The 23067-nt window shown below is 42.3% G+C and overlaps 2 protein-coding genes across 4 annotated transcripts; both read left to right on the top strand.

Annotated features, from left to right (window-relative positions):
- The first annotated feature begins 1949 nt into the window (after nt 1-1949).
- LOC115140290 (hexokinase-4-like) lies at nt 1950-11956 on the top strand. Of its 3 annotated transcripts, XM_029678595.2 has the most exons (11): nt 1950-2108; nt 3389-3551; nt 5634-5788; nt 5939-6058; nt 6499-6594; nt 6732-6831; nt 6998-7181; nt 9898-10053; nt 10229-10462; nt 10598-10785; nt 11268-11956. In XM_029678595.2, exons 1-10 carry the CDS (start codon nt 2028-2030, stop codon nt 10743-10745), a joined length of 1437 nt encoding a protein of 478 aa, XP_029534455.1. In that variant the 5' UTR covers nt 1950-2027; the 3' UTR covers nt 10746-10785; nt 11268-11956. The 3 variants fall into 3 exon arrangements, with proteins under 3 accessions (XP_029534455.1, XP_029534456.1, XP_064882855.1); XM_029678596.2 differs by having other exon boundaries at nt 10598-11956; XM_065026783.1 differs by lacking the exon at nt 1950-2108 and adding an exon at nt 2329-2352 and having other exon boundaries at nt 10598-11956.
- A 497-nt stretch (nt 11957-12453) lies between these two features.
- LOC115140291 (myosin regulatory light chain 2, atrial isoform-like) lies at nt 12454-18038 on the top strand. The gene is made up of 7 exons (XM_029678597.2): nt 12454-12561; nt 13072-13173; nt 16801-16876; nt 16966-17070; nt 17391-17469; nt 17581-17629; nt 17847-18038. The coding sequence occupies exons 1-7, from the start codon at nt 12559-12561 to the stop codon at nt 17949-17951; spliced, it is 519 nt and encodes a 172-aa protein (XP_029534457.1). The 5' UTR covers nt 12454-12558; the 3' UTR covers nt 17952-18038.
- The last annotated feature ends 5029 nt before the right edge of the window (nt 18039-23067 follow it).

Below are 23067 nucleotides of genomic sequence, written 5' to 3'. Positions count from 1 at the left end.
TCAGCATTCTAAATGCCTCATTATACAATTGGTTCTATATTTGCTTTACTTCTAAATGATTACTTTCACCATATTCTCAATATAGAACGTATTATTATTATTTTCTAAGTCAGGGGTCTTATCTGATGAGTGAGGCAGGTGGATGGAAGCCTCACCCATCAGGCCATCTCAGCAAACAGCCTAGCTGGAGAGCTCTAACTGGGTTCAATTAGCTGGCATAATCAGCTGTGGAGAAGCACTTGGCACACGTTCAAGTTCCATCCATAAAAGGACCTGACACAAATCAAACATGGCTGGATTTCTCAAACAGCAGCATGCATATGCCTGTGTGTGTGTGTCTGTATCTGTGTGTGTGTGTGTGAGTATGTGTGTGTATGTTCAATCAAACTTGAATGATTTATGAATTATTACACAAGTTTATACTGTTAGAGAATAAAGAATGTTTGGATGAACTAAATTCAGACGTTCTTAATTTACAGTTCAAGGTTTGGCCAAATCTCTTAACAGTCTACTGATAAGAAGAATTGTAGTGGACCCAGTGTGTGTCAACTTGTATGTCTGGATTATTGATGCATTTACTCTGAAACCAGGAGGTCCTGGCACCGAGGAAAGGGTCACCACGGCTATTTTTGGAGCAGTTTTTGATAACCTTTGAGTGATAAGCACAGGAACCCTTTGCCTACAAAGCTCCATTATTGATTTTATGGGCCATTCAACTTTGCAGTGTGCTAAATTTAGATGTATATTTATCTAGTTAAATAATGATAGACTTTGAGTAACGCAAAATTAACCTGCATCGACCAGTATATGATCTGCCTAGGTACACGTATACAGGCACAAATCATGTGCATGTTGAACCCAACGACATAGGCTACTCTTAAACCCACTGATATAGGTCACATCTCTGCCACGTTTTCAAAGCAAAGACAATAATCTGCATTTCAACTATTTCTAGCTCAAATGACATTATCTCTTCTACTAAATAAAAGTCAGGTCATCGCATAGATACAGATCGGAAATTAACTTAATGGAATTAAAAATTATGTTGAAAAAGCAACAAAAATAGTTTAGCTGTATGTATTTTCATTGGTTTTTAGTTTAGATCAACATTTACCTCTGTCTGAGGCGTTTATTTAGTTAGTCTGCTTTTGGGGTTTGTCATTACCAGCCAGAATCTTTATTCAAATTGGTAAAACATTGAGATCTTGTTGGCCATTACACATGTGACAGATTTAGTCACAGCAAAGTCAAATTGACCTGTGATGATAATATAAAGGTATAATATACACTGAGTGGACAAAACATTAAGAACACCTTCCTTGAGTTGCAGCCCTTTTGCCCTCAGAACAGCCTCATTTCGTCGGGCCCTGGACTCTACAAGGTGTCAAAAGCGTTCCACAGGGATGCTGGACCATGTTGACTCCAATGCTTCCCACAGTTGTGTCAAGTTGGCTAGATTTTTGATACACACGGGCCATTCTTGATACACAAGGAAACTGTTGAGCGTGAAAAATCCAGCAGCGTTGCAGTTCTTGACACACTCAAACTGGTGTGCCTGACACCTACTACCATACCCTGTTCAAAGGCACTCAAATATTTTGTCTTGCCCATTCACCCTCTGAATCCATGTCTCAATTATCTCAAGGCTTAAAAATAATTATTTAACCTGTCTCCTTCCCTTCATCTAAACTGATTGAAGTGGATTTAACAAGTGACATCAATAAGGGATCATAGTGTTCACCTGGATTCACCTGGTCAGTCTTGTACACTCAGTCTATAGCTCTCCTGAAATCAGGTCATAGATATTTCATCTGACCATATGACCTTGGCCAGATGGGATGAGGCATTAGGGTGTGGGTGTTTGTGTGTGTACAGAGGCCACCATCTTCTCCGGCCAGCCCCTTTTACCAGAGCATAAAAACAGCTGAGGTCCTCATTCAACTGTATTTACAGTCCACTGGCTCTGCAGACTCACACTCTCCATACACCTAGATACACACGGAGAGTCATTTGTAAGGATAGAAAAGATGCCGTGTATCAGCTCCTACACGGGCCAGATGGGGAAGATGCCTTGCAACCTCAGCTCTGTGCTAGAGACAGCCCTCATGGTAAGACACACATTTCTGAAGAGTTTAGATGAGAACTCATTTTGGTATCCAGTCTAGGTTTTAACGTCAGAATAGTTTACTTAGGATTGAGTTACTTGAATTGATTTTCAAATAATTTGTACATTATTGCCTTAATTATGTTATAATTTGACTACTATTATTACTCATACTGTTCTGCATGAATGTTGTCTGAATTAACTCGTCTTCACACACAGACTGCCCCGTGTTTGAGAAGAAATTATGGGTGAGAAGCTTTGTCAGATGTTCAGTTCACTACTTTGTCCTCTTTGTGAAATAGCTGGATGAAATTCTGTGTGTCTTGGTGGCAACCATCAAACAGGGCATACTGCAAATAGCAACTTCTTTGACTTTCAACTTATTACATTTTATGTTATTTGTTTTCAATGTTTGTGTTTCAGCAGGTCACATTTTAGATGAACAAAAATGGAGAGCAAGGGCTAAAGTGAAATATTAAATCTTCATTATCCCTTACTCTCCTACACAACATTTTTTTCAATATTTGCTTTATTGTGCTATAAATTATGTACTCCATCGTTTCCCAAACTAGGGTTCACGACCCATGTGGGGTTACCTGATTTAAAATGGGTGCGCGAGAAAAACTCTGAAATCAAATGTAAAAAATGGTGCTTGGTTCATAGAACCGGGGTTACGTCAGTAATCTCCGGTAGCCGCTAGATGCGGTTGTAATAACAGAACGGTTTCTGTTTTCTTCCTACAAATGTGGCTCACTCTTTTAAGTTACAAAATATTATGACCCCATCACTGAAAGTTAAGGAACACGTATGTGTCTTCTGTTTCCCTCTACAATCCCACAAGCTGCAAGGGACACATTAGAAAGGAGTGGATAAGACCAGGCACTAAATCAGACTGGGGGGAAAATAACATCAATGATAACGTTCTTTTCTACACAGAAGTTTCCAGAACATTATAGCCTGGTGATCTTCTGAACTTCCCGATACCTTTCTGATGCATTTCAGTCAATTCAAACCATACTTCCTTCAGATTGAAACACCATCACAAGTACTATCAGACTGATTTGTAATAGACTGTCATAGACTCAACTTAAAGAGTAAACATTGACCGTTGATTACAACAGTTTGGGAACCCCTGCTGTACTTTATCTGTGACGTATGTAAAGTGTCCTTGGGCTTGAGAAATGCCACACCTGGCGTTTCCTTGGGGGGAAATAATGTTATTCTATTCTAAAGGTATTTTATGAATGAGACCTGCTCTGACCCTGTTCGTCCCTCCCTCCCCAGGTGGAGCAGATTCTGTCGGAGTTCAGGTTGAAGAAGGAGCAGTTGAAGGAGGTGATGAAGAGGATGATGAGGGAGATGGACCGGGGACTGCGTGTAGAGACGCACCAGGAGTCCAGCGTCAAAATGCTGCCCACCTATGTCTACTCCACTCCTGAGGGATCAGGTAGAGGCATTTACCTCATTTGGGTCGCTCAATGAAATGAGTGCCTTTTGCGTATCTTTCATATTTTAAGTAGAAATTGTGCACCAATATTGCATTTTTAAAAGCCTGTTATATTAAAGGATCAGACCCCTTTTTTCAATTTTCGCCTAAAATGACATACCCAAATCTAACTGCTCAGGACCCGAGGCAAGGATATTCATATTCTTGATATCATTTGAAATGAAACACCTTGAAGTTTGTGGAAATGTGAAATGAATGTAGGAGAATGTAACACATTAGATCTGGTTAAAGATAATACAAACAAAACAACTTTTTCTATAAAACTAAAAATTCATCATCTTTGAAATGCAAGCGAAAGGCCATAATATAATATTGCAGTTTAGGCGCAACTTAGATTTTGGCCACTAGATGGGAGCAGTGTGTGTGCAAAGTTTCAGATTGAACCAGTGAAGCATTGCAATACTGGACAATATTTTGTATCAAGTCTGCCCAAACGTGCCGAATTGGTCAATTGATACATTTTCAAGTACATAACTATAGAGAACATACAAAAATTATGTGGTAATACAAAGTATAAGTTTACACACTCCAAGGAATGTCCTACATGATGGATCATTAGCTTATACACTAACTTTCACACATCTAGATGGCCATGCGGGATGGGTGTGGAGCCAGAGACTGTAGAACCCAGTTCCTACATTTGAATATAAAAATGTATTTTATGAAACAAAACTACGCTACATTTTATCTCTGGGAAATCAGAGCAAGATTACAGAATGTAAGTGCATTATTTACCTTCAGAGGTGAATGTATCAAACCAGTTGCCATGATACATTTGTTGTTGTTGTGGACTCTCCTCAAACAATAACATGGTATTTTTTCACTGTAATAACTACTGTAAATTGTACGGTGCAGTTAGATTAACAAGAATGTAAGCTTTCTGCCCATAAAAGACATGTCTATGTCCTGGAAAGTTTGCTGTTACTTACAACTGTCATGTTAATCACATTAGCACACATTAGTGCAACCGTCCCGGTATAGGGACACCGATCCCGTATAAGTTTTTAAATGAAGTGCCCGTTAATATAGACAACTAAGAGAATTCAACTTATCTGAATTTCAATATGAAATAGAAGTCACACCCTCTGACTTCTAGGAAGGTTTTAACCCACTTACCCACAACATTTCTCAAAGTTTTCACCAACAATGTAAAACTCTAGTTATTTTGTTGCTTTGACAGTCATTTCTGAAGATTATTAATGATTTAATGTGATTACTGATTAATTCACATTGGTCCCTCATTTTAAGGTCAACCCTGTTACGTGAACTGAACTCTTGTTTTAATGTGGTGAAATTATTCCTTTAAAAACATGTATTTTATAGAAACATTTAAAATCATATTGTAAAAAAAAGGTGAGCTGGTTTTAAAAATGTTGGCAATTTTCTGGTGTCTTGTGGTGGAAAACTGAGCGGGTCGGGCATAACACGTCACCCTGTTACCCATACAGGCTGGAAAGGTTTGAACAATTTCCCCTAAAAAAATAAGCTTGCATTCAATTGCCCCTCACTGTTGGACACAGCTTCCATTCTCCCTGTCACAAGCATATTTATGGCTGATTTAAGATGAAATCACCAACCCTGTTACAGTCAAACCTGTTACATTAAACACTTACTTTATTTGGCTCTTTATAGGCACTTACTATAGTCAACTTGATTGTTTTTTACCTCTTGAGATTGGAAAACATGTTTTTTATGAAGTTTATGAAGTTTGTGAAGTTATGAAGTTTTTTTTGACCAAGTTACACTTCGCATAAGCCACCGATTTGGTTCAACAACCCATTTATTCAATGCCTTCTTGTGAAATAACAATGTAAATTCATGATAGCTAGTCTATTTGTACCGAATGGTACATGAAAGAACATGAAAGAACATTACATTTCTTATTAGATCTAGTTTACATTCAGTGTCTAGGGCTTTTTGAAATACAATATTCCACAATAAAACTGTATTCCAAAAAACCCTGGTTGTGTGAGTGTGTGTTTGATCCTTTATGACAACCTTTTCTATGCTGCGCTGTGTCAGAGGTGGGGGATTTCCTGGCCCTGGACCTGGGGGGGACTAACTTCCGTGTGATGTTGGTGAAGGTGGGGGAGGATGAGGAGAGGGGGTGGAAGGTGGAGACCAAACACCAGATGTACTCCATCCCTGAAGACGCAATGACAGGCACAGCTGAGATGGTGAGCGTGCAGCACTAGTGTACTTAGAAGTGTTCACTCAGAAGTGCACTGTGCTGACCAGTGTAATTAGTGTCCCATAAATCCTGTCTTTCCATTTCTCCGTCTTCCCCTCTTTCTCCTTTTCCCTCTTCCCTCCCTCTCTCTTCTCAGCTCTTTGACTACATTGCAGAGTGTATATCGGACTTCCTGGACAGACACCACATCAAACACAGGAAGCTTCCTCTGGGTTTCACCTTCTCCTTCCCCGTACGACATGAGGACATAGACAAGGTATGACATGGACTAAGTACAAGATCCACACAAGTTTAGAGACTTCAGATTAGAGAGTTGACCTTAGTGACTATCTGATTGTCTGAGTTAGTGTCTGTCAGAGGAGGCTGGTGGGAGGAACTATAAGTGGACGGGCTCATTGTAATGGCTGGAATGCAATGAATGGAATGGTATCAAACACATCAAACATATGGACACCACAAGGTTGACTCTGTTCCATTTACTCAATTCCAGACATTACAATAAGCCTGTCATCCTATTTGATTTATTTATATATTTTTACCTTTATTTAACTAGGCAAGTCAGTTAAGAACAAATTCTTATTTTCAATGACGGCCTAGGAACAGTGGGTTAACTGCCTGTTCAGGGGCAGCCTACCGGCCTCCTCTAAGCCCTGCTACCAACCCTGCCCCTAACTCTAACCTGTGTGTTCCTCCCAGGGCATCCTACTGAACTGGACCAAAGGGTTCAAGGCTTCTGGAGCCGAGGGTAACAACGTGGTGGGACTACTGAGAGATGCCATCAAGAGGAGAGGGGTAGGGTTTTTACTACAGGATAAGGATTCTATGTTTACGATACACACAATTATAAATATGTTATGATAGACATTGTAAAACATGCTCAGTAGATTCATGTAAATAGATCCGAACTGAAATGTTCCTTTACTCTTCAGGACTTTGAGATGGACGTAGTTGCCATGGTGAACGATACAGTTGCTACCATGATATCTTGCTACTATGAGGACCGCAGCTGCGAAGTGGGAATGATTGTGGGTGAGGACACACACACACACACACACACACACACACACATTGATTGCTCATCCACTAATCTGTTACCTACCACCTACTCTATCCCTCTTTAAAGCCAACTGTGTTGGAGTTTGTCTGTAATACAACACACAAATCAAGTGTAATATGAGCATTGTCCTGTCCCCAGGTACTGGGTGTAACGCATGCTACATGGAGGAGATGAGGACAGTGGAGCTGGTGGAGGGAGAAGAGGGGAGGATGTGTGTGAACACAGAGTGGGGGGCCTTCGGTGCCAACGGAGAGCTGGAGGAATTCAGACTGGAGTACGACAGGGTGGTGGATGAGACATCACTCAACCCTGGACAACAACTGTGAGTACTGGAGAGCTGTCTGTTTCACAAAGAATCAACCAGGCCTTTCTAAGTTTAGGGGGTGTTCCAATCTCCACTGGTGATTAAACATTTCATAGACATAAAAGTGGCTAAATTAATCGATTCTTGAAAGTAGTACCTAGAGGTAACTGCCAAAATAAAGGAAACACCAACATAAAGTGTTTTCATAGGGCATTGGTCCACCACAAGCCACCAGAACAGCTTCTATGCACCTTGGCATAAGTGTCTGGAACTCTATTGGAGGAATGTGACATCATTCTTCCACGAGAAATTCCATCTTTTGGTGTTTTGTTGATAGTGGTGGAAAACACTGTCTCAGGCGCCGCTCCAGAATCTCACATAAGTGTTTAATTGGGTTGAGATCTGGTGACTGAGACACACGCACGCATACACACACACACACACACACACACACACACACACACACACACACACACACACACACACACACACACACACACACACACACACACACACACCCTTTAAACCCCCTGTGTTCCTTTGAGACCCCTCTTTCAAAGTCACTGAGATCTCGTCTTCTAGCCATGGTAGACAAAATAATGGGTAACTGGGCATTTTTATACATGACCCTAAGCATGATGGGATGTTTTAATTGCTTAATTAATTAAGGAAACACCTGTGTGGAAGCACCTGCTTTCAATATATTTTTTACCAGTAGTTCCAGCTAATACAGCACGTGTATCCAGACATTCTTAGAACGTCAAAGTAAGTAAGAGTCCAATGTGTTTCTGAGAGCTGCACATGTTTCTGTGACACACTGCACATGTTTCTGTGACACACTGCACATGTTTCTGTGACACTGCACATGTTTCTGTGACACACTGCACATGTTTCTGTGACACTGCACATGTTTCTGTGACACACTGCACATGTTTCTGTGACACTGCACATGTTTCTGTGACACACTGCAAATGTTTCTGTGACACACTGCACATGTTTCTGTGACACACTGCACATGTTTCTGTGACACTGCACATGTTTCTGTGACACACTGCACATATTTCTGTGACACTGCACATGTTTCTGTGACACACTGCACATGTTTCTGTAACACACTGCACATGTTTCTGTGACACTGCACATGTTTCTGTGACACACTGCAAATGTTTCTGTGACACACTGCACATGTTTCTGTGACACACTGCACATGTTTCTGTGACACTGCACATGTTTATGTGACACTGAAACATGTTTCTGTGACACACTGCACATGTTTCTGTGACACTGCACATGTTTCTGACACACTGTGCATGTTTCTGTGACACTGCACATGTTTCTGTGACACACTGCACATGTTTCTGTGACACACTGCACATGTTTCTGTGACACTGCACATGTTTCTGTGACACACTGCACATGTTTCTGTGACACACTGCACATGTTTCTGTGACACTGCACATGTTTATGTGACACTGAAACATGTTTCTGTGACACACTGCACATGTTTCTGTGACACTGCACATGTTTCTGACACACTGTGCATGTTTCTGTGACACTGCACATGTTTCTGTGACACACTGCACATGTTTCTGTGACACACTGCACATGTTTCTGTGACACTGCACATGTTTCTGACACACTGCACATGTTTCTGTGACACACTGCACATGTTTCTGTGACACACTGCACATGTTTCTGTGACACACAGCACATGTTTCTGTCACACTGCACATGTTTCTGTGACACACTGCACATGTTTCTGTGACACACTGCACATATTTCTGTGACACTGCACATGTTTCTGTGACACACTGCACATATTTCTGTGACACTGCACATGTTTCTGTGACACACTGCACATATTTCTGTGACACTGCACATGTTTCTGTGACACACTGCACATGTTTCTGTAACACACTGCACATGTTTCTGTGACACACTGCACATGTTTCTGTGACACTGTACATGTTTATGTGACACACTGCACATGTTTCTGTGACACTGCACATGTTTCTGTGACACACTGCACATGTTTCTGTGACACTGCACATGTTTCTGTGACACACTGCACATGTTTCTGTGACACACTGCACATGTTTCTGTGACACTGCACATGTTTCTGTGACACACTGCACATGTTTCTGTGACACACTGCACATGTTTCTGTGACACTGCACATGTTTCTGTGACACTGCGCATGTTTCTGTGACACACTGCACATGTTTCTGTGACACACTGCACATGCAGCCTGAGGATAAGCACAGGTGGAAACGTGCCTCTCTCTCTCTCTCTTGTTCTCTCCCTCACCTGTCTATGACGCTCACCTGACTGACCTACAGCCTGTGTGGTTGCTAGGATACCAGGTTGTTTTCCTGGCTGTGGCCAGTGGCAGGCCCATATACGTCAGGGTCAGATTAATGAGCTTCTGTCCAGTGCTCAACCAGGCTAATGGCTGTTTACCGTTTGCTCTGACAGTCTCTTCACACAGGCAACCGAGGAGCTGAGCCTCACTCACCCTAGCACTTTATCTCTCTCTCCACTCACAACGACAGAGAGATGGAGAGATCGCTCTCCTGCTTTGCAATCCTTCTTATTCTTCAGCCTAGCAGGGAAATGATGATGACAGGGATATATATATAGGTTGACGTGTTATGTGACGCACGACTCTCTCTCCATCCACCTCCTCTGCCCTGCGGCTTCCCTCTACTGTCTCCCCCCCTCCATCTGTCTGTAGCTACGAGAAGTTGATCAGTGGGAAGTACATGGGAGAGCTGGTGAGGGTGGTATTGTTGAAGCTGGTGAATGAAGAGCTGCTGTTTAACGGGGAAGCCTCTGACCTGCTGAAGACTCGCGGCAGCTTTGAGACACGCTACGTCTCCCAGATAGAGAGGTGAGGGGTCAAGACACAACCGTGAAATGACAATAACATCTGTCAGCACTATTAGAATTACAGCAACACAGTTTGTGTCAGTGACTGTCTTCTGTGTGAGACAGTAAAGCTTACCTCAGTAAGTCTTGGTTCCTTAGTAAATGTTCTGTGTATTCTCACCCTGTGTGTTTCTCAGTGACTCTGGTGACAGGAAGCAGATCTACAACATCCTGTCCACGCTGGGCGTGTTGCCCTCGGAGATGGACTGTGACATAGTGCGTCTGGCGTGTGAGAGCGTGTCCACGCGGGCAGCACACATGTGTGGAGCGGGGTTAGCCGCCGTAATCAATCGCATGAGAGAACGCCGCAGCCAGGAGGTGCTGAAGATCACCGTGGGCGTTGACGGCTCCGTCTACAAACTCCACCCCTGGTGAGGAGGGGGAGGGAGAGGCAGAGAGAGAGAGACAGAGGGTCACTAAGTCTGTAACATACAAATGATGCTAGTCATATCTAGTGAAAATGTCATGGATGTTATTCTAACCCTGATGTTGATCTCCCTCCACAGTTTCCAAGACAGGTTCCACAAAGTTGTACGTGAGCTGACGCCTCACTGTGACATCACCTTCATCCAATCAGAGGAAGGGAGTGGCCGGGGAGCAGCACTTATCTCTGCAGTAGCCTGTAAGATGGCAGCGTGCATGCTGACACAGTGAGAGGGTCGTAACTGCCTCCCACCTATAGGGGGTGATACAGGTGAACCAGGCTGAACTGAACCCCTATAGTAAATGACTCTGGAGAATCTCAATTGGTTTTGCTCAACTCACATCCTCTCCTCCATCCTCACCTCGCCTCCTTTTAAAAAAGGTCAACAGTAATCGAGGAGAGGAAGGGAGGAAACATGGAAACAAATGCATTTGTATGAAATTAGTCCCTCCTTCTTCAATAGCAGGTCATCATACAAATGACGTTTACAGAGGAGTAAAGTAGTAAAAACTAATGTAGCTAGTTGTGCTAGACATTTTATAGATAAAACTACAAGTATTGTTTTGAAATATGTGCATGCTTTCTCCTCCAAGTGAACAACAGCTGAATCAAAGGGGGCAGATTTCAAAACTCTGCCGCAGAGGATGCACTTCAGTATCCTTCGCGAGAGGAAGCTATAGAAGTGAGGAGGACACTCCTTTGTTCGCCTACAAACAAATTAACTCTCTCCTTGACCACTTATCGGTTTCCAGGTCACACAGGAGAGGAGGACAGAAGAGTCGAGGAGAGGATGTACTGTTGTCCAATTAAGAACCCCCTCCCATCTAAGGTCACCCAACCCTTTTTTCGAGGCTCTCACAGAGTAAAGCATCCCTCCTCACTGGTGAGAGAGGGAATATATGTGTGGAGAACTCATTGTACTGACATATAACCCTACCACACAGCACACACACTATGGAAAACAAAGAGGCAGGTTAAATCAGTATTTTTCCTAGTGTACAGTATTATACAGAGTCTCTGTACATTTCCTGGAGTACCCACAATGCACAGGTGGTGTGTCAGAGCAAGTACTGAACCCTTGTTATAACATGTTCTCAAGCTACCACTGATTGCAGGTTTTTGAAGCCCGGTTAGTACTGTAATATAACATTCATGTGAAAAGCATTGACATTGATTTATAATATCTGTATGTTTTCAGTTTGCTGATGTCCGTACAATCCAGAGATGTTACCTTAGATACAGTAACTCAAAAGTAAAGGATTTATACGTTTCAAATGTATTGCAGTTTAGTCTTTCACTTACTGTTAGTGGGAAATGAAATGCCTCTTTATAAAAGGTATGTAAGATGAGTTTAGGTCTTAATTGCTGATATGTATATCTAAGAATGAGAATGTGCTTTGTTTATTGTAAATAAAGTTGCTATAAAAAAATAAAATGTATTTTGTGTGTCTATCATCATAAAACATTTAGGCTTTTGCTGTACATGACCACATACTTTGGTGTCATAAAGAACTGTAAAGTTTCTGTTCAGCAAAGTCTAAGAGTAGGTGAGTAACACAAAATCAGGCAAACACCCAACACAACTGAAATAAGAGTATAAACAACAGCCATACTAATGGGTAACATCTCAACTCTTCATCGGTAGAGATTTTACTGACTACTCACATTGCATCACATAATACCCACAATCCTCTAAATCTCACCTCCTCGTTTGCCATATCCCGCCATATCCGTTCTCTCACCGTATCTCTGCACATCCACCTCCCCTCTCTCTCTCTCTCCCTTCTCTTCTCTCATTGTATCACCCCTCCCCCCTGCACTATATCTCTCCCTATCTCCTTCTACCACCCCAGTGGAATCCTGGTCCTTGGGTCCTTATCGTGTTCCCACAGAGAGAGGTTAGAGATGGCCATGTAAGGGACTATGGCACCCACTGCAGGCTTATTATAGGAGGGCAGAAGATAACATGGGCCATACATATAAACCCTCCCCACTAATCACACATAGTCCTGGACCAAGAGAGACATCGCACCACACACTGACATGGTGAGTAGAAAAATCACATTCTCCATATTATTCATCGTTTGCCATCTAACTTTTCTTTTGAGCAATATATCTCTGTAATATTGATCTGGAATGGAGTTAATTGTTGTGATACAATATTAGAAGCGTTTTTGACAATGTAGAGAGTACATCTGGTGTTAGCTTTCTATTGGAACTCCTTTTACAGTGTTCAAAGCCCTTTTATAATATCCTACTGTTTTGATTACAAATATAAATCCTTAGAAAGTAAATCATGCTGAATTGAATTTAAATCATACCGACTTTGGATGACCTTGGTCAAGTAAAACTAGGATGTTTTAGTGTAAGAAGAAGAGGCTAAAATGTATGTGACATGTTTGAATTCATCACTCAATACTCTTTCACGTAGAATACATGGTTCAATTATTACATGTTGATGTAAGTGCTTTTGTTTGACTCCCTCTCTCCTCTCACTCTGGTCAGACTGAGAGACAGCAAAGATCATGTGTCTGTCTATTTGTCCTGGTTTCTCAGGCCAGTAAGAAGGCTGCTAATAAGAGACAGAGAGGAGCCCAGAAGAGCTGCTCCAATGTCTTCTCCATGTTCGAACAGTCCCAGATACAGGAGTTTAAGGAGGTATAGTTACACTTTCACTGTCTAATTCATAAAAGTGCTATATTGGTAGTTTGGATTGCTGGTTCATAGACATTAGACATCAGAGGAAACTGCTTTAAATATAAGTGATAAATACATTTGGATAATAATTATTTATTTTATGATGAAGGTAAAAACCAAACAAAAGCAATATAACCACTGGTGAAAAAAGTCCTCAATTATCAAACTTGAGTAAAAGCAAAGATACCTTCATAGAAAATGACTCAGGTAAAAGTGAAAGTCACCCAGCAAAATTCTACTTGAGTAAAATCAAAGATACCTTCATAGAAAATGACTCAGGTAAAAGTGAAAGTCACCCAGTAAAATTCTACTTGAGTAAAAGTCTAAGAGTATCTGTTTTAAATGGACTTAAGTACAGTGGTGGAAAAAATATTTAATTGTCATTTGAGTAAAAGTACAAGTAAATTCTACACATCAAATTCCTTATATGAAGCAAATGAAAAGACAAGATTTATTTTCGGGACAGTCAGGGACACACTTGAAAACTCAAACATAATTTACAAATGCTCTATTTGTGTTTATTGAGTACGCCAGTTAAGAGGCGCTAGGGATGACAACAAAGGTTACGTATGTGAGCACGGTTAGACTGGTCCACTAACGCCTTTCAGAGGCCGAGCCCAAAGCTGGAGGCAGTGCGGGTCCGGATGCCACAGTGTCTGAAAGAGCAGGTTGGACCTCAGGGGCAGCTGCCATGGAGTCCCCGACAAGAGGGACAACAGGAGGCTGAACCATGGTGGTCTCGGCCAGCATGGAGCTATCAAGTGCAGCTGGTGGCCCATCAAAATGACCCTGTCTAGCATAGCTGTGATCAGGGGAAATGGTGGGAACACGTAAAGCCAATCGTGAGCGAGAGTGTCCAGACCCAGAGGTCCTGTAGGGTCCGACATCGAGAACCAGCTGGGGAAATGAGTGTTTTCCTGAGTTTCAAACAGGTCCACCTGTACAGGTGCATCTAAATATATACATACTCTGGACACCGACATTGCTCGTCCTAATATTTCTCTATTACTGAATTCCATTCTTTCACTTTTAGATTTGTGCGTATTGTTAGCTGTTGGAGCTAGGAACACAAGCACGTCTCTATACATACAGAGCATTCAGAAAATCTTCAGACCCCTTGACTTTTCCCACATTTTATTACATCACAGCCTTATTCTAAAATTGATTCAATATTTTTTTGCAAATTTATATATATATAAAAAAACTGAAATAGCACATTTACAAAAGTACTCAGACCCTTTGCTCAGTACTTTGTTGAAGCACCTTTGTCAGCATTTACAGCCTTGAGACTTCTTGGACATGACGCTACAAGCTTGGCACACCTGTATTTGGGGAGCCTTACCATGAGCGGTTCCTCCTCAATTAAGGTGCCACCAACCTGTGGTTGGGATGTATAGAAATGATGGACAGTATGTGGATAGACCTTATAGTATATCTGAATAATACATGGATAGGATAGTATATGTACAGCAATAGTTGAAAAGGATGGACTTGACTAGAATACAGTATATACATTTTAAATGGGTTAAACAGTATGTAAACATTATTAAAGTGACCAGTGTTCCATGTCTGTACATAGGGTAGCAGCCTCTAAGATGTATGGTTGAGTAACTGGGTGGTAGCCGGCTAGTAACAGTGACTAAGTTCAGGGTAAGGTACTGGGCGGAGGCCGGCTATTTAACAGCCTTCAGATAGAAGCTGTTTTTCAGTCTCTTGGTCCCAGCTTTGATGCACCTGTACTGACCTCACCTTTTGGATGTTAACGGTGTGAACAGGCACTGGCTCGGGTGGCTGAGGTCTTTGATGATCTTCTTGGCCTTCCTGTGACACCAGGTGCTGTAGATGTCCTGGAAGGCAGGCAGAGTGCCCCCGGTGATGCGTTGGGCTGACCGCCTCACCCTTTGGAGAGTGAATTTCTTCAGCCTCCTGAGGTTGAAGAAGTGCTGTTGCGCCTTCTTTACCACATTGTCTGTGTGGGTGGACCATTTCAGATTGTCAGTGATGTGTACTCCAAGGAAAGCCGAGGAACTTGAAGCTTTTCACCGACCACAGTCAATGTGGATGGGGGCGTGCTCCCTCTGCGGTCTCCTGAAGTCCATGATTAGCTCATTCGTTTTGTTGAGGGGGAGGTTATTTTCCTGCCACCACTCTGCCAGGGCCCTCACCTCCTCCCCGTAGGCTGTCTCATCATTGTTGGTAATCAGGCCTATCACTGTTGTGTCCTCTGCAAATTTGATGATTGAGTTGGAGGTGTGCGTGGCCACGGAGTCATGGGCGAACAGGGAGTACAGGAGGGTGCCGAGCATACACCCTTGTGAGGCCCCAGTTTTGAGGACCAGCATAGTGAAGGTGTTGTTGCCTACCTTCACCGCCTTGTGGCGGTCCATCAGGATGTAAAGGACCCAGTTGCACAGGGTGGGGTTCAGACCCAGGGCCCCAAGCTTAATGATGAGCTTGGATGGTACTATGGTGTTGAAGGCTCAGCTGTAGTCCATGAACAGCTTTCTTACATAGATATACCTCCTGTGCAGACGGGACAGGGCAGTGTGCAGTACGATGGCAATTGCATCATCCATGGATCTATTGGGGCAGTATGCAAATTGCAGTGGGTCTAGGGTGTCGGGTAAGGTGGAGGTGATATGACCCTTAACTAGCCTCTCAAAGCACTTCATGATGACAGAAGTCAGTGCTACGGAGCGATAGTCATTTAGTTCAGTTACCTTTGCGTTCTTGGGTACAGGAACAATGGTGGACATCTTGAAGCAAGTGAGGACAGCAGACTGGGATAGGGAGAGATCGAATATGTCCACAAACACTTCAGCCAGCTGGTCTGTGCATGCTCTAAGGACGCGGCTAGGGATGCCGTCAGGGCTGGCTTAACACTCTTAAATGTCTTACTCACGTTGGCCACGCAGAACGAGAGCTAACAGTCCTCTGGAGTGGCCAGTGTCAGCGGCACTGTGTTATCCTCAAAGTGAGTGAAGAAGGTGTTTAGCTGCGCCTTGTGAGAGATGAAAACGTGGTGCCTCGCGACACCTAGCTCACTGTCATGTGAGAACTGCAAGTCCGCTGGTGCAAAACATACACAGTAGAGCACCCAGATGGAGAGGCTAGCTAGCTAGCTAGCTAGCTTCTCCAAGCTATTGAATAGCTGTGGGTATACTTCTGCCCCCATATACTCTAACATAGAGCTCTTACCAAGCGAATCCACTCTGGAATGAGACGAAAAATAGGAAGAGGAGGAAGTAGTGCGGCGACAGCTATTTAAGAGGGTCAGCCTCAGCACTACCAGGTACACAGGAAAAATCTGCATTCCTTACTTGGAATGTATGCGGCTGTGTGGAAGGATACCATATAGGAATGATCCAATATAGTGCACCATAACTTGTTATATTGATGCGTGAATTGGATTATATTGCTATCGAAATGTAACAAGTACTTTTGGATGTCAGGGATCATGTATAGAAGTAAAAGTAAAAGTTCTCAAAAATATTAATAGTAAAGTACTTAAGTAGCACTTCAAAGTATTTGTACTAGTTACCTTACACCACTGTTACTAACTTATGGTTGTACTGTGTCTGTCTCCAGGCTTTCGGCTGTATTGACCAAGACAGAGATGGTGTCATCAAAAAACAGGATCTGAGGGAAACCTATGGACAGCTAGGTATTCATACTCTTTACAAATGTGTTTGTCTGTGTGCATGCGTTCATGTGCATATGTTGGTATATTCATTTGTTTTTTTTGTTTCCCAGGAAAGTTGAACGTAAAGGATGAGGAGCTGGATGAGATGTTGAACGAGGGGAAGGGTCCCATCAACTTCACCGTTTTCCTCTCTTTGTTTGGGGAGAAACTCAATGGTGAGATCCCTCGGCATCTCACACAATCTACTTCACAATTAGAAGGCTGAGTCTCTTTTAATCTTGCCATAGGGACAGTCATTCATCAGTGTTTCCTCTGTATGAATGTCCTGATATCAATGTTATGATGTTATGTCATATAATGTGGGTTACACTGTTGGTTATTAGGCTGTATTGTGTGTGTGTGTGTGTGTGTGTGTGTGTGTGTGTGTGTGTGTGTGTGTGTGTGTGTGTGTGTGTGTGTGTGTGTGTGTGTGTGTGTGTGTGTGTGTGTCCGTGCTAGCTGAACTATGGAATATACCGTGACTCTCCCCCTACAGGCACAGACCCCGAGGACACCATCCTCGCTGCCTTCAAGCTCTTTGACCCAAACGGCACAGGCTTCGTCAACAAGGATGAGTCAGTATCATTTGAATCTCTTCCTAGTTTGCCAAACTGTACAATGACGTAGAGTATAATGTTAGTTTATTCGATTTGTTCTGTCTTTTCAAAAATGTTTTTTTTTTTTAGGTTTAGACGATTACTGATGAACCAGGCTGATAAATTCACAGCAGATGAGGTTGGTAATGTCTAACTCCTTCTTACCTCCTTAACAAGAATACATTTTTTTTTTTAAATCACACAGTTGACAAATTACTAGAGAGAGAGAGGGATCAATCATTCAATCAGTAGTACAGTCCTACAAGGACAGTAGAATCAAAATCTGTTCACATTTATTTTGATCCTTTCCCAATGAGTTGCCTAACCCCACTGTCCTCTACTGACGAAATCCTCAGGTGGATCAGGCCTTCTCTGTGGCTCCAATTGACGTGGCCGGCAACATCGACTACAAGTCACTGTGTTACATCATCACGCACGGAGACGAGAAGGAGGAGTCCTAAAGACCTTCTGACACCTGATAGAGCAGTCCTGGAATCTCCTCTGTGCTCGTCTTTTGCCAATACATTAAAGAAAATGTAAAAAATCAACACCTGTCTGTGAAATGTTTAGGCTGGTTTCAAATCAAATCAAACTTTATTTGTCACATTGGCCGAATACAACAAGTGTATTACCGTGAAATGCGTACTTACAAGCCCTAAACCAACAGTGCAGTTCAAGAAGAGTTAAGAAAATATTTACCAAATGAACTAAAGTAAAAAATTATAAAAAATAACACACTAAAATAACAATAACGAGCCTATATACAGGGGATACCGGTACCGAGTCAATGTGCGGGGGTACCATTTAGTTGAGGTAATTTGTACATGTAGGTGGGGGTGAAGTGACTATACACAGATAATGAACAGCGAGTAGCAGCAGTGTACAAAACAAATGGGGGGGGGGGGGGGGGGGGGGGGCAATGTAAATAGTCCGGTGGCCATTTGATTAATTGTTCAGCAGTCTTATGGCTTGGGGTTAGAAAATGTTAAGGAGCCTTTTGGTCCTAGACTTGGCGCTCCGGTACAGCTTGCTGTGCGGTAGCAGAGAAAACAGTCTATGACTTGGGTAACTAGAGTCTCTGACAATTTTATGGGCTTTCCTCAGACACCGCCTGGTATAGAGGTCCTGGATGGCAGAAAGCTTGGCCCCAGTGATGTACTGGGCTATACGCACTACCATATGTAGCACCTTACTGAGCAGATGCTGTTACGGGATTCTTCCTGGGAAGGAGAGGCGGACCAAACTGCAGCGTGGTTATAATTCATGGTTCTTTAATAATGAAACTATACATGAATAAACTACAAAACAAGAAACGTGAAAACCCGAAACAGTCCCGTGTGGTACAAATACTGACACAGGAGACAACCACCCACAAAACCCAACACAAAGCAGGCTACCTAAATATGGCTCCCAATCAGAGACAATGACTAACACCTGCCTCTGATTGAGAACCATATCAGGCCCAAACACAGAAACAGACAAACAAGACATCCAACATAGAATGCCCACTCAGATCACACCCTGACCAAACAAAACATAGAAACATACAAAGCAAACTATGGTCAGGATGTGACAGATGCTGAGCAGTTGCCATACCAGGTGGTGAAGCAACAGGTCAGGATGCTCTCGATGGTGCAGCTGTAGAACTTTTTGAGGATCTGGGGACCCATGTCAAATTTTTCAGTCTCCTGAGAGGGAAAAGGTTTTGTCATGCCCTCTTCACGACTGTCCAGGTCACATTTAGATGTTGCAGTTCAATGAAAGCGTTGTCATCTTTATAGTTGTACAAACTCTTGTTTCTGACAGCTGACTGACACGGAACCGGAACACGGAACCGGAAACAAAACTCACAAAATACACCTGAACACTACACCTGACTTTTTTTAGGCACATTCAGGAGAAAGGGCCACACTTCAATGAGGCTGTGAAGTTCCAGTCAGAGCCATATATTTATATGTGACTCTGGTTCCAGTCATTGAGGCTTTGGTTGTCGTGGATACAACAACAAACCCGTTTGTAAACCCCACTGTCAGACATCCACCACATTCTCCTGGTCAAAAAAGATGCAGAACTGGACCGACAAATTTGTACACAAGGCTTAGGATACCAGCTATACTCTTCTAAGTCCCTAGACTTAGGTGTTTGTACGATGTTTTCGTTTTTGCAGTGTGAGATGTAGTCGTTGTAGAAGAAGCAGAGATGCCTATATCTTCTGGAGCTGCAGGCAGAGTAGATGTGGATGTGGGGATAGATACATCCATAGCATGGGCACCAGATGGCGTGAAGAAAGAGGCAAAACCTGTCAAGAACTGTGATTCCTATCTGAGAAGGTGGGTGAAATTATCTTTACTCTCTGTTGAATTAAAGGAGACATCTTGTTTAAAACAAATGTTGCATCCTGATGAAGCAAAACATATTTTTGGATTCATGTCCATGTGTGGCAATTTTTGCAATGCATCAAGTTCTCTCTGCTAAAATGGTCAATTAACATTTAACAATATTACAACTATTTAATAAAACCATGCCTCACACCATTTTCGGCTATTTCATTCTAACAGCATCTATGGATGTTTTCCATCAAAAGCATGTTTTTGTTGATGTGTCAAGCAAAACGTTACTTGTACAAAACAACTTTCCTGTTTTCATCTGGACTACCTGTGATTTGGCTGGAGGAGTGGGAGGAAGGAATAACCTGTACATCAGTGGAGGCTGCTGAAGGGAGGAAGGCTCATAATAATGGCTGGAACGGCACATATTGAATTGCTTCAAACACATAGAAACCATGTTTGATTCCATCCCACTGATTCCGCTCCAGACATTACCACGAACCCGTCCTCCCCAGTTAAGGTGCCAACAACCTCCTGTGATATCTGCATGTCGTTGTGGCAGTAAAGGGAAAACACTGCGTGAAACCTTAACACACACATTCCCTCTGTCTCCCTCATAAACAACTTTTAAAACATTAGGCACCAGAAATAAGACGTGTGACATAGTTTGGGCTGACATTACCCCTATATAAATCATACATTTTGAAGCACGTCGTTGTTTGTTATCAAACCAATAATTAGCGATCTGGGATAGGTATAAAACGGCCCGCGACATGTTTTGTGAAATTATATAAAATGCGCACGAATCGCGATATAATTTTTTTTTAAAGGCACATCCGGTAACATGGGTCATATTGTTTTAACCGTTTAGGCTAGAGACGATACGCTTTATGTGCTGTAAAACTGCAATTTTCACTCTCTGACACTCAGAGGCTGCATGACAGTGAACTGGCAGTTTACTGGCAGTCTACTCAGACTGATCTGTGGTCTTGGTTATAACAGGTGATTGCTCGCTAAGCAGCGAGCTGCTCCATTGTAACAAATGTAAAAATCTAACAGAAGACTCATTAGAGTCTGGGTCTGCATCCCCGCTAAATATTTTTTTATATATATACTGACGGAGGAATAGACGCGAAGAGCTGGTTGATGACAGCTGCCACACGTGATATGACATGCTCATGCAAGAGACTAGTGGCTGTTGCTTAAATTCAATTTAATTGATAAAAACAGACGTTATAAACATTTTATAACAGGCTCTACCAGGTTCTTTAGAACGGTAGGGCTGAACAACTCGGTAGTATCATGTGAAGGTACTAGGGTATTCTAAAATGTTGGTATAAATGTATGTTTTGGTAGCACGACACAGTGCGACCCGTCATTCAGGTCAGGTGGGGTTTTGAGCCCCACATTTTTTGCAAAAAAAAATACAACAGAAAATATTGCACCGTGATTGGCTCAGTGTTCTGTCACTCATGGGGTACTACGTCACCGCCAAGTCTAAGCGTAGACTTCTAAAATTCTAGCCCCTTGGGTGCTGCCATAGAGTTACATTAGAAGTGCCCATCCAAGAAGGCTCAAGGTCATTGGCCACAGATAAAATGACTTCAAATCATGTTATATGTACAGTAGTTTTGATTGGAATGATCATGTCAACATCATACTTTCACAATCTTAGCTAGCAGTGATCATCATGAATCAAGTCGACAATCTACTGGCAAATAATTTGTAATCCTTGTCATAGGAAGAGAAATAATGAAAATATATTATAGATAAAACGTATCGGTGCTCATTGGCCATCCAACACAAGTTGTAAATCGCAAATTCAACGAGTGGTTTGGAAGGAATCAGTGACAGTGGCTGTGTGGTCCCAAATCTAGGATTAAGGGGCACTTTTCTACGTTTCAAATGATAAAATTCAACATTGGCCATGCTGTCAATGAAGCAAGATTTGTGCAGCGCTCAAAACGACTTAACTTGGAGGACCTCCGCGCCACCTTCCTGTTCAAGTGAGCCGAGCACAACAATGTGAGTCCAAAAATGTTTTGTATGCTGCTTCATAAATGATGCCAGGGAGATATGTGTACTGTAGCTAAGTGTCACGACTTCCGCCGAAGTCGGCTCCTTTCCTTGTTCGGGCGGCGTTCGGCGTTACCGGCTTTCGTTACAGGAATTTTTCATGTATCCATTTGTTTTGTCTTGTTCCCTGCACACCTGGTTTTCATTCCCCAATCAATTCATATGTATTTATTCCTCTGTTCCCCATCATGTAGGATTGTTTGTGTTAAGTGTATTTTGATATTGTGGATATTGTTACGCTCATTATTTTTTGTCTATGTTCCGTGTTTTGGGAGCATTTTATGTTATTTTGTGCTGTCATTTTGACCGGAATAAAAAGTGCCCTTGGTCACTACACTCTGCTCTCCTGCACCTGACTTCGACTCCAATACACACCCCTAACACTAAGAAAGTAATACTAAGCATGTTGTGTAGTAAGATGTTTGTAGCCATGTGCCTCACCCTAATAACTTGGTCTATATACCACTCTTAACTTTGCCTACTTTTGACTGTTCTACTGTAGCCTATAACCCGTTTTAGAGAATTGAATCATTGAATATTGTATTATTTAGCCGACGGTTCTAACTGGGTGTACAGAGAGAGCACTGTAAGAACAGCCCATGTTCTGAATTCTGTCGCTGTATGTTAAGTGCTAAACACACTTAAACACCAAATAGTTGTATTGACTAACATCTGTAACATCTGTCCTAGCTCGCTCATTGTCTTTATTGAAATGACGGATTGCCTCCTATCCGCTTGGCATTCCCTTATGCCAGTTTGTACATCTCAATTGTCATTAGAAACCACATTTGTTTAAGCAAGTCAGCCATGTATTTAAGGGTAGTAAGAGGCTGAAGGAACTGTTTCACTTCCAGAAAGGCTCTGCCAGTTGTAGGCAGTGGTAAGATGTCGGGACAGCTTTCTGTAGGTCCTAACAGTTTGTGGGCACCGTTTGAGTGCAATTCATGTATTGTTTCGTGTAGTGGCTTTGCATTCTGTTGTTTATATTTTTTGATTTACATGCTAAAATCGCCACTGCCGTGATATCAAATCGTGGTACCAGCATACCATGCAAAACTAGTCACAGCACTGTTCATAAAACATTTAAAATCATCAATTCACAATCAGTTTTACTGATTCTGACTACCTTGTTCTAGTAGCTGAGCTTGTTAATAAACACACCCCTAAAAGAGGG

This window comes from Oncorhynchus nerka, linkage group LG13 (assembly GCF_034236695.1).
Source record: "Oncorhynchus nerka isolate Pitt River linkage group LG13, Oner_Uvic_2.0, whole genome shotgun sequence".
Classification (NCBI taxonomy): Eukaryota; Metazoa; Chordata; class Actinopteri; order Salmoniformes; family Salmonidae; genus Oncorhynchus; species Oncorhynchus nerka.
This window is presented reverse-complemented; position numbering and strand designations above follow the sequence as displayed.